The following is a 12,908-nucleotide window of genomic DNA, read 5'->3' on the forward strand; positions in this document are numbered from 1 at the left end:
AGAGGGCGCTCACGTGCCGAGTCTTTGGCTTGTCCGTTCGTCCTGACATCGGACGTCTACTCCTGATTAACGGTATTGCCAGCAGCTGGTAAACTTTAGCCTTCTTCACCAAGCAATTGCATTTACTGCTGTTGGCCTTGTTGTTCCTATTTCTCCTATGGCCAAGAAATAAAAAAAGAACTATTAAATTGTATTAGCCTAAAACATTTCAAACTAAAGCAATCAACTTGAAAAAGCATTTGAGGATTTAAGCAAGATATTTCAAGAAAAATAAAGAGGTGAGTTTTACGATGAAGCGGGACAAACGGGGCCGGACGTACGGTAACGAAGGTAAAGCACAAATAAAATACATTTCAGTGTTACTTGCCCCTGGCGTGTAGCTAATAAAAAGCAAAAATATTATGCAACAAGTAAGCAAAACTAGCTCCAAGGCGGGCTGCTACGAATGGGGCTTTCTTGGCTGGCCCCAACGTCTTCTTGTTCCATGTCCACGTCTCTTGCCACTGTCTTTTGCCCGTTCGCATAATCCCGTGTAAAAATTGTTTTCAAACAGCAGAGTGCATTTTATGCTACTGTTGCAGCTGGCAGGCGTTGCCGTTGCATGTTCTCCTCAACCTCATCTCATTCAACACTCACCGTCCTCTTCATCTTCCTCCTCCGGCTTTGCCGTTGCTCTCCCAACTCTTTTCTTGTCCGAAAGAAACACAAGAAACAAGCGGCAAGTATGTTATCTGTGTGGGTTTGTGTGTGTAGAACACAGAAATAATTTCAATCATGGCACAGTAATTCCCCAGCATACTTACAGTCGCCTTCTATGGTTTGCAATTGCTCTTAAAGATGCAGCAAATGAATGCCACTGAATGGTAGCCACTTGGTTTGGTTCACATTTAATGGCAACGCTTGGCTCAGTCTTTGAGATCTACTCTCATACTAAATGCAGGCAATGTGAATGCAATCCAAAAGGGTTCAAAATAACAAAATTCTCTTGAATAATATTAACTCGATACATAGTCTTTATGCTTGTTGTATTGTAATCTAAATAACACGTTTATTCCATGTTTTATTTCATCTTTTAATATCGAGTGACAAATTCTGTTGAAGCGAATTATTATGAGAGGATTCATTTTGATTTCAAACTGAGAGAGTGAAAGTAAAATCCCATACCAGAACAATATAAACATATTTCCACTAAATAAATTTCAATTTGCTTTGATTTGGTTTACAAAAAAAAAGAAATGTATATATGATACAAAAAGCAACAACAATGCCAGTCATGCATGCTCCAAATTGACAGCCAAGACAACTGGTTTTGGGGTCCCCCAACACTCTCGCTATTTATGAGTTAATCAACCATGAACTCTTAAACCCCTATCCAATATAATCTACTTGTCATTACACCCGCTCCCTCTGATTCCTGCAGAGCCACAATTCTAAAATGGCAAAATGAATTTGCATTTTGCTAAAGCAGCTTCAAGAGCAGGCTTTTCCGGCTTTGCTGCTGGTAAATGAAATAAATGAAAACCAATTAAAATTTAATGATTGTGCACTTTTTGTTTTTAGGAAGCAAACAAAAACATAACAAAATTCTAGAACGCTTTTCACTTTGTTTGTTAATGCAAAAAGTATGAAGATATTTCTGCACAAACAGACAAAAACATAAATTATCGAAATATTTTCAAATGCTATTAATAATCGTACATAATATGAATAAAAATGTATCTAACTGCAATATAACTCTTAAAGACTTATCCAGTTTTTTAAATATGTATGTAAGTATGTTAACATAATATGTTACTTACATACATATTTAAAAGATAAAGAATCAAGGATAAACAGGAAATCAAAACGCAAAACCACAACTGAAAACCAATACCGGGTCGCGGAAATATCCAAGATGATGGTGAAGTGAAGACAACAACAAAAGGAAGAAGGAAAGCAAATGAAAAAGAGATACGAACAAAATTACATGAATTGCTAACGGGTAGAAAGACGGCAGACTGAGAACCAGAAACTTCAGACTCTGAAAAAGCACCAGGATCTGAGACAGATTTGGAGTTGATGACAAGCAGATTACGTTTCCGTTGCCGTTGACAGTTGAAACCGAAACCGGAAGTAAATGAGTAGCGTATAAATGTATTTATAATATACAAAATGGAAAAAAACCAACTTACATAAGAAGTTAAAATAAAGTCCGAAAATGGGTCCAAGTTTTCAAGCCTGATTGCTTGCCAGCATTTGGCTAAAGGTGCATGTACTCAATAGAAATTGCAAATTAGCAATTGGGTATGACAAAGTGAAATGAACGGAAACGTTGGATATGCTACACTGAGCATTGAGTAAACAGAAAAAACGAGGGCCAGACCAAAACAAAAATAAATAAAAATGTGACTATTAATTCACATGAAGAATAAAGAAACAAGGTCGCTTCAGAAAAATACGCTGTTAATATTAATTAAAGAACAAATCAGACCACAGTGGCTAGGAGAAGAGAAAAAAAACAAAAATTTTTATAAAAGTTTTAACTTTTATTTCAGACTACTTTAATAGGATTTTATTTTTAAGACAAATTTACATACGTATTTCTTTAGTGCCGTATTTAATAAACTTGTTATTTGGCGAGCTAATTTTGTCATTTTTTATCCCAGTGTACTTAGCATTCGGCTAGTTTTGGTTCTCGCAGTTTCCCTTCATTTTTTTCTGTTCTCAGCATATTAACTGTGTTTGCTTCAAAAGTGGCACACATTTGTGAAGTGCAACGACCATTTTCTTCAAGGACAAGCTAGTTCACAATTTTGAGTTCTTAGTCAATTTAATTAAAGTAAAACACTCGCTCACTCACGTAGTTGAAAAAAACGTTGGGTTGAAAACTGTTAAGAGTAAACTATTGAGTTGGCTAGCTTCTGATTCAAGTTTAATTTATTCCTGCCTCAACTTGGTCACACTTACATATGACCGGAAGTAGTCGGCCAAAAAGGCAGGGCCTAATGTCTTACCCAAGCCCTAGAGAAGAGCAAGTTGTTATTGACAGCACGCACACACACACATACATAAATGGACACGATGAGTTGATATGTACATATGTATGTATGTATGTGTCTTTATATGCAAGTGAAAGTGGTTGAGTGTAGGAAATGAGTTTCAAAGTGCTTTAAAGTGGCTGCTGTTGGCTTTACTAAGCGCTAGCCTGAGTGTCAGCGTTGCGCTACATTAGATTAAACAGCTCAAAAAGTCACACACAACACACACACATTGACAGAAGCAAGCTTCATTCACTTATAGCCAAATTCAGGCGCTGAGCTGTAAACGGGGCGTATGAGCAATTCCATTGGCTTTACTTTTGGGTCTCTCGATGCTCTCTTCTTGTGCGCTGTGGCAGAAAAATTAGTGACCCTGAATTAAATTGTCATTATTTTCAACTCATTCGAAAAGACGCACATACACACACACACACAATTATATAAGCCAACACACATACACATGTAGACGTTTATGTAAGTATTTCGAGCGTCTGCTGAAAAGCGGATTTAATATGAAAATTCCGCATTACGTGTTGTTTGTTGTCGTTTCATTCTGTACACTCTCGTGTGTATGTGTGTGTGCATGTGTAGTAGATATACATACATATACGTATGTGTATGTGCGATTGAAATTCAATTACTTGTGTCCTTTTTTGGTGCCACATCCCTCTAAAAACAACAACGAAAAAATGAGCAGCAAAAGTAGTTTTTGTCTCTCTCTGAAAAATAAAAAAGAAACAGGAAAGCAGTCTTTTCTCTCTGTCGTTTACAATGCGTTTTTGTGTGTATTTGTTTGTGTTTGTGAGTGTATATGTATGTGTGTACTTTGAGCTTTATATCTACTAAATGTCATCTCGCCACAACAGCATAACTTTGAACCACTGTCAGCCAGAATGGAGGCCTTTGAGGTTGGTTAACTGTCGCAAGCGTTGTCCAACGTTCACAGTTTAAATTTTTATTGCAATCCTCTCAACTCCGTAGAGTTTATGTGTATATTAGACTGGTTTTTTGTCATTGCAGCAAAGCCAAACTTAATACGATCTGATAATTTTTTATTTTCGTATTCGATGCGTTATGAATCAAAGATTGATATAAGGTAAAAGGCTTTTTATAATCACATTCAGAACACAGAAATGTTTTGATTTTTCTTAACATCTTTTGAATTTACGCGGCTTAGACAAAAGAAAAAAAAAACTATTTTTAGATATTTGCCTAATAAACGGCCAGGGTAAAAAAAAATCTTGATCTTGCTGATAGTAACTTTGGTACAAGTTCGAATCTTTGAAAACTGTTCAAAATGAATTTTTCCTTTATTCATATGAATCGAAATAGGTACTTTTTTAGTAAAAAATACGCAAAAGTTTTTTTAGGTGGCTCACTTGGGAGATTTTCACACAATATATATACATATATACATATATACATATATATAAATATATACATAACCAACACGGCACATGGAATTAATGCCTCTCGTCTGATCTTCAAATAAATCAAACTTTTGTCTTTCCACAGGTAATGGAAAGTCAATGGTTTTGTGCGTGGTTTTCTCTTTGGTTTGCTTGTCAATTTTATACATTTTTTGTTTACTTTGAGAGTTTGAAGCTGCATCAAATGAGTTTACTATGCCACATCAATTGACATTTTCGTTCTTATAATAAATTTATTCGATCTGTTTACGACTTTATTTCCCCCCGTTTTTTTGTAAAGACACAGTCAGCGAGTTGTTTAAATGTCAGAAAATACCTTTTGATTAATTTATCTGTTTAAAATGAATATCAATTCTCATGCTTATCTAGCGTTTTGTTTAGTATTTCTGAGTTACTTTAGCAACAATCACTTGATGTCAAATGTAACTGAAGAAAGTGTAGAAGAAATGCCAGACACTTACGATCCCTATGACTTAAGCCATTTGGAGTGTGGCCACTGCAAAAGGAATGTGTCCCATTGTAAGATCCTAACAACCGGTTACTCTTGCAGTCATTATGGCGACTTGGGAAGTGTTGTCACAATTAAATCATATCCAAGTATTAACTACATAGATAAGAATTTGCTGCTGAATAACTCACAACATTTGGATAAATGTCTACCTGATGTATATGGCTTAAGTAAATATATTTCATTATGTATCCATCGATACGCTAAGATGCATTATTTTGCTTAGCCTTCATTTCGAAGCACTGCTGCTTTTGGTCACCGAAATTGGGCTGTACTCAAGTTAAGCATAAATCAAGTCTAAGTGACTTATGCAACGAGTGTTTCAGGAACAAGAAGAATAAAAATAAAGGCTGTGAATGCTCCAAGGCAAATCTGTGGATCGGTAATAATAATCATGCTTATATCTACTATGTGGCTTTATTCTGTTTACTGAAGAAATTGTTAACAATAAACTAAGAGAAATATATGCAAAGATATATTCCAATTGCAATCAGTTCTGTGCCAAACAAATATTCAATCAACTGAATGTAGTTAAATTTTCTGCGAGGACGAAACTTCATTTTTTTTGTTTAAATATCCTTTGGTTTGTTTGCATACACAGGTGCCGTGCGACTGATTGCTACACGGCGGCGTTGGACAATCGAAGAGCCATTTTACCAATGATAAATATGAGACGAATTTCAACAATAATTTAAAGTTCGGTTACGATTTTGTTTTTTCTTTAATATTGAATCAAGTTTTGATTTGGTTCGCACTTAATGATAATAACAAACATTTATTTTAAAAAGAAAAGTTTTATAAATCAAGTTGAGTCTTTTAGATGAATTGTATGTTGCTGCTGCGATAGGACATAGAAATCTATATATGACCACCACCAGAATTCTCACCAAGCCTGGTCACTGGGGCTTTTTATGGGAGGCGTCACAGCTGCGCTTCATAAATAAAAATAAATACATCGCTTGATTTATATGGCCCTAATGAGCTAAGACCCTAAAAATCCGCAACCATATCATGTAAATGCTCTGCAAATAAAAGTAAGAAGCACAAAAAAAAGGAAGACGCAAGCAGCATTAGAATCAGATGGATGTGAGGCGGGAGAGGGAGAGATTGAGTGCGGTCAGAGTAGCGGTAGAGACCGGTGAACTTGCAGTTGGCCGAATCGCAATGTTGCCTACTTGTCGACTGTTTATTTTTCTATGTGCGACTGTCGCATTGTTCATTGCCCAGCTAGACCACGCCCACAGGTTGCCACAGATTCTCCATCCCATCAACATATACATACAAACATATATATTTCTCTCTCAATTTGGTTTATCGTGGCTCTACGTTTGATTTGCTTTCAGTGCGTGCCCATCATCATCAGCATTAGGAATGATTGTTGTTGTTATTAGACAAATACAAAGCATAGTCAGGTCAACACAGGGGGTAAGGAAATCAGCCAACGGCAACTGTTTTTGGCATAATGATTCTAATTTGGTACGGTCCGGTAACGTTAACGGCCCTGGGTTACAGTGGCAGCATCCCTATCATCCCAATGAGTAGCAATAACTTATGAGGCTTATTTTTCAAATCGTCTCAGTCGTGGCCTAACGACAGGTGATTTGACAATGGCATTTATTAATTAAAACATGTGTCGCACGCACGAGTACACACATGCACACACCGAGCCACTCACACTCATACAGACACAAAAATATATGCCAAAAAACACAATTGCTAAATTTATAGATCAAAGGGTTACCAATGATAGCTAATTCATTGTGCTATCTAAACTTAGATTATGTATGGGTTATCATTTTAATGGTCTGCTAGATTTTAAAAGTTATGGTTTTCGAACTTTATTGCCTTCATATTGAAAAATGATGAAGCATAAATTATCTTTATACATCTTGTTAATATAATTTAACTATATAAATCGTAATAAACCAAAGACGATCAAAATGAAAAACATCCTAAAACAAAATACACATAATTTAAACTTAACGGGGTTTAGTCTTTTTTTTCATTTTGTATAATTTTATTTACCATAATTTTGGCCATTTGAAGTCGAAATCCCTAGGCTTAATAGAATGCTTTTGTGTGGTTACGTTTGGTCTGTTTCTTTTTTTGGCAATCCTATTGGTAACTCTGGTGGCAACTCTGGTAGTCAGAGCCGCAGTCAAAGCCAAAGTCAATGGGACATAGCAGCAAATGAAGTCACGTACGTGCGATTTTTCTTCTGCTTTGGGGGCACATATTAAAATACGTGCGTCTCTCTTTTACTATAACTTTTACACATACACACCCACACACAAGTATATGTATATAGACACACATATTCTCACATTAATGGTGGCATGATGAGGCAGCTAAGTTTGCGTGTTTGTTGTTTGCCTCACTCAGAAAAGGGCTACAAATGGCTTAGGCTTGTTGGTTTTCTTTTTCTCTTGCTTTGTTTTATGTTTTTATGTGCTGGCATGCGTATATGTACACACACAAACACACCGCACACACGCGTATATATATATATTTGTTTCAATTTCAATGACTGCAAACTACATTTGCACTTAGTAAATAAAATATAACAAACGCAGCTTAAAGTTGCTCAAGCCCCAAACCTAAAAGTATGCACTACTTTTATTCTCCCAGTTTGTTTTCTTTAAAGTTCAATTCAGAATACACTTGCAGAAATATTTTGCTAAAAAAACCTCAAAACCTTCATTAGAGATACATGAACCCTTTGACTCTCACTCGGAATAAGCTATTAAACATACCAAAAACTTTTCGATGAACTTGTATTTATATACATAGAAAACTTATATTCATTAATTCTTTATATTTACAATCTGTATACAATCTGGGCGTACTCGATCCATTGGCTCGAAATTACGCAACGCTATCGTCATCAAAAACATTGCCTACAATTGTTAACGTATCTTGGTACATACGTATGTATGTGTTCAAGTTTGAAACTCAGAAGGACTTTTCTAAAAATGAAATAGCAAAGATTGGCGAAGGATATTCAAACTCATTAGCCATAAGTCGGATTTATAAAAATATATTGTACATACTCAATCTTTCAGAAAGACTTTGATTTTCTACTTTTAACTAAATTAGCTTTAAATACATAAAAAACTTTTGTTTTTTGTTGAAAAAAATTTTAATAATTTATGATTGAGTACTGAAGTTTACTTTTTTTGTGGGCTTTCTTTTGGCAGTGTATTTAATACTTTGTTGTATGCTTTTGTTGGACAGCCGCCAGAGAAAACTATAGAGTGAGGCGAGTCCGAGCTGCTCATTTGCATTTCGCCGCCGCTGTGCTCCATTTTTGTTTTTGTTGTTGTTGTCATTGTTGGGCAAACAAGACAAAGGGAAAAAAGGAACTGGGAAAAGCCAATGCACTAACAGACAATGGCCAGTAACAGAATCGGGTCCTAGACTAGGGAGTAGTGAGTATATATGCTCCATTTCTCATCACTGCCTCTTAAACGAGAAAAGAGGAAACAAAGGCCAATGCAAGATCAGCACCAAAGTTGGTTCAAAAAAACATGGCACGCGTTTCATTCACTCCGCCCAGTTCTTTATTTTATTTTCGTTTTTTTGGGCTATGTCTTCTTCTATTGTTGACTTAATTTGCATGCATCTTGGCAGCAGTGCAATGTCCATTTTGTTTTGCTTTGTGCCCAACCACTTGAAACTTAGCCATATCGAATACGAACAAAAAATAAAAAAAGAGAAAGAGATCTTTACTGCATTTGAACTTTAAACCAAAATGGGATTTATGTCAGAAAAAATCGCAAAGAAAACTGCAAATATTATAGCTTTCAGTGTGAATTATATAAAAATTGATGGTCAATTGGTCATCTGGCCAGTGATTTGCTTCAGCCGTATTTGAAAAAGCTTAATTTTAACTATCAACTATCCCTAATGGAAATATGCTCTTAGACTAGCTTGTAAACTACGGCTAACATATTTGTGTCAAATATCTAATTATTGCACAGTATTTTAAAGCCAATATTTCGATTTGATGTGGGAAACTCTTGTTTGGTTTTTGGTTTTTTTTCTTGACTCTGTATTTCGTCGACCTGGTGCTAAAAACTGATGAGGGTTAATTTGCCAACGGCTCAACAATTCATCAGGACACGCAGTAAATGGCCGCACCTCTTTCAATTAAGCAAGCGTAACCCATATTTAATGGTAGATAGGTAGGTGGCGAGGCGAAAGTTAAAAAGGCACTTTTGGAGTGTTAAAAAATTTAAATTTAAATTGAAATTTAAAAGCCAAACAAAAAGCTCACAGTCTAGTCCCTACTTGTAAGCCTTATCGTATGACCTGCAGCTTCTCTAGAAATTAAAAGCTGGGAGACAGAGAAGGAAGCCAAAAACAGAAATGAAAAAATTGAAAGAGCCCCAAGATGCTAAAGCAAGTAAAACTGAACCTGGTCAGGTGAACTATTTTGACACCATTTTCCACTTTATCCTTGTCAGTTGTTATCGTTTATACTCCCAGCTGAGAACGATGGAACGCGTTTCGTTACGTTTCGTTTGGTTTGGTTTGCTTTGAGAAATTGCGGCACAAAAGTCAACGTGTAACGAGAAAATAATAAATGCCATTAATACAGGCAGGAGAGCAAAGGACAAAACAGGATAGGACAGCAAAGAACAGAATGGCACAGGACACGGTGCGGTATGGCATGTCACGACACGACACTGAAAGCGTGCCGGATGAAAACGAATGAAGTATGAAATTGAAAAACCGCACCGAAAGTGAGAAATAACAACAACGAAATCAAAATTCAAAATTGCTCAACATTTTTCACACATTGAGAGTCAAAGTGAAAGCGAAGATAGTGTTAAAATAAATGACAAAACACCAGCGACAAAAAAAGAGGGAAAGAAAGTGAATAAACGGAATATGTCAGATATTATATCAAAAAGCATTTGTTTTGGCGTTTTTATTTTCAAAAAAAAGAAATAAATAAAACTTTTGTGTATTTGCTTTTAAAACTCAATCTATGATTTAATAATTCTTGTGATAACCTTTACAGATATCGATTTGAAGATGTAAGAACATTGGCCCATTGTTTTCTGTATAAAAAAAAAGAAAGATCCGTTTTTTATTTTCTAATTTGATACCTATGACAATTTCAGGTGACAATTGTCACGCAATGGCACGGCAATGCCCTTTTATTTTTATTGGTAAAACTCGACGAGAATTTGTGCAAAATGTGCGTGCGCGACTTGGTTTTGGCCATGGGTTAGTATCCTTTATCCTTTGAGTGTTTTAAAAAGCAAATGGTGTGTATGTGTGTGCCTAAGAGGATGAGAAAGTCTCTGTGTTTGGGTGTGAGTGTGTGTATATTGGGCGTGGCAGGACAAGACATTTTTCCAGGGGTTTTTGTGTTGCCTTTTGTTTCTATCCTCTTGCCACTGCCACTTGACATTGCTTGCGGTTTGTTAGCGGTCCTGAAAATTCCACTGAGCAACAATCTCGTACAGGAAAATTTTGTTATTCAAAACACGACGGATTACCGTTCATTCCGCTGACACACATTCACACAGAGAGATAGAAAGAGACAGAGACATACATACATACATTCGCATGCCTATGTAAGGACCGCAGGCAACACCTTTACCAACTCGACTCTTGTCGTTGTCACACGGCACACATTTGTTTGAAACTAAGCCCTCTGTATCTGTAGGTTGCCTCTTTTGCCAAGCATAAGAATGCTTATTGTGTTTATCACTCACACACACACACACACACACACACACATACACACACAGACACACACACACACACACACCACACACACGCACACACACATACCTATTTTAGGGACAGTGAATACTGCACAAGCTAAACCACAAAGCAACCGCACGTACTAAACTTAAAGAACTCAGACAGTGGCAGCAAATGACAAACAACAAAATGAAGCGTCCAACATTGACATCCGCATCCGTATTTTCTATATCCGCATTCACTTTTAACTCTCTCTACCTACATCCATTGGGTCTGGGTCCTTACATGTGTAACTAAATAACTCAAAAATTTCTTTCACTTGTCGTAGCAACTTTTAATAACAAATTTCCATGAAATGAATTTTTATTTTTTTTTGTTTGGTTTTTTCTTTTTCTGAACTTTGTTTCATTAAATGCTCCAGGTAGCTACTTAAACACGTTTTCGATTAGAAAAGAAACAGAGCCAGTCATTACTTAAATAAGAGCAACGCTTCAGTCTAGCGAGGTGAGCGCACCTTGTGTTGTCTTTCAATATTTTTTATAATAACGCAAAATTCTTGGAAAAAACGCAACTCAAAATAAAAAGTAAAATAAACAAGAAGACTGTAGTAAAAGTTGCGATGCAAAAAAAACAGGAGCGGAGTTACCGTTTTTGAAATCCTTTGAGGTTGGCAGAGTGGAGTTTTTAATTTTTTAAACTTATTATTACCAATTGCTGGGACTTAACTTACACTGGGTAATATGAAGATACTATTTATTTGTTATAGATAATGCTTTTGTCGAAAACCTATTATGATTTGTATTCACTGCTTTTCATTAGACCATAATAAAGCTTCTCGTTGAAGCTAGTTAAAACAACTCTTAAATCAATTTAGTTCACCCTTAAACCGGCACTGGGTAAAGACAAAAGTTGAAAGATGTTTTGGAGCTAGAAGTGGAGAGGGTTGTCATCTGTTTACTGGAGTGTGCTGATAAGGTTTTGGATCAGCTTAATATAAATGCCAAAAACAACATTTTCTATGCTACACAGCAAGATGTTCCATCTTTTCCTTTTTCTTTCCGACAAAAATGCATTATCTTTGGCAAAGTTGAAGTGAAACTGTATGGACAAATTGATTTGTATCCTTACTCCAAAGAAACAACAAGTTCATCATTTAAAGCTTCAAGTACATATCCTGGCAATTGATAAATGTATTTTGTGTAAAAATTTGCAAAATGTTTTCGTTGCAACTTTGACAAAAAATATGTCATCATTGCATGCACTGTAAAATTTTATAGCCAAAAAGAGGGAAAGAAAAAATGAATAAAATAAATAAAAGTAAACCTAACAATCTCCTTCCACTGTCTTTCAATATCTCGGTCCGCATTTAGCCGCCTTTAAGCTGCTTGGCTGCCATGCCAACGCATTCATTGGATACATGAACGGAACCAACCAAGAACATCACACAACCCGAACCCCAAGAAGTTTAGGATGGCTGCCTTCAAAACAGCCACAACCTGTCATAATTTTATGTTTTAAGCCGCCAAGAACCAAAATGCTAGGTGCTCTTAGATGGAAAAAGATGGCAGTAAAGTGGGGAATCTTTAAAAATAAATCTCAAAGTACTTTAATATTTTGTATCCTGTTATCGCTGCTGTTGCTGCCGTCGACGTGCAGCTGTCGCTATTAGGGTAAGAGCAAAAGATGGCTGATGAAGTTCCTGTTACTGCTTCTTTTGCCACGTGTTGACAGGATATACACAGGATTTCTATCAATATACCCGTATTAGCACGTACGTTTACCAAGAAACCTAAACGTGAGAAAAAAACAAAGGCCTGAATGCAATTGACAAAAAAAGAAACATAAGTCAGACAGATAAAAGAAAGGAAGGAACAAAAAATGGGGAAAAAAGAATGAAAAAACAATGGCATAGCCCGTGGCATACTTTAGGCGGGCCTCTAATTTAATAATATTTTAATAATGTAGCGCATGACATTAATATACAAAATAAATACTAAATAGACACTACAGATCTTTAGAGCTTGCTAACTCTTTCCCCTTTTCACCGACGACGACGACTTGCCACTGGCTGCTGCTTCATGACAAAACGCAAAGCAAAAAGGCCAAACTGTTGCCACAATTTATTTATAAACTCATTAATTTTAAACATCCGACAGAATTAGAGACAGGTAAAGGTAAAGGAGAGAGCGGGAAAGCCATCAAGTATATGTGTGAGAGAAAGAGGGTTCTTGG

At 36.1% G+C, this 12,908-nt stretch overlaps 1 protein-coding gene across 1 annotated transcript; it reads left to right on the forward strand.

Moving 5' to 3' along the window:
• Positions 1-4,686: 4,686 nt before the first annotated feature.
• Positions 4,687-5,431, forward strand: LOC111519364. The gene is made up of 2 exons (XM_023179783.2): positions 4,687-5,125; positions 5,182-5,431. The coding sequence occupies exons 1-2, from the start codon at positions 4,789-4,791 to the stop codon at positions 5,409-5,411; spliced, it is 567 nt and encodes a 188-aa protein (XP_023035551.2). The 5' UTR covers positions 4,687-4,788; the 3' UTR covers positions 5,412-5,431.
• Positions 5,432-12,908: the final 7,477 nt, after the last annotated feature.

This window comes from Drosophila willistoni, chromosome 3R (genome assembly GCF_018902025.1).
Source record: "Drosophila willistoni isolate 14030-0811.24 chromosome 3R, UCI_dwil_1.1, whole genome shotgun sequence".
In the NCBI taxonomy this organism is placed as follows: domain Eukaryota; kingdom Metazoa; phylum Arthropoda; class Insecta; order Diptera; family Drosophilidae; genus Drosophila; species Drosophila willistoni.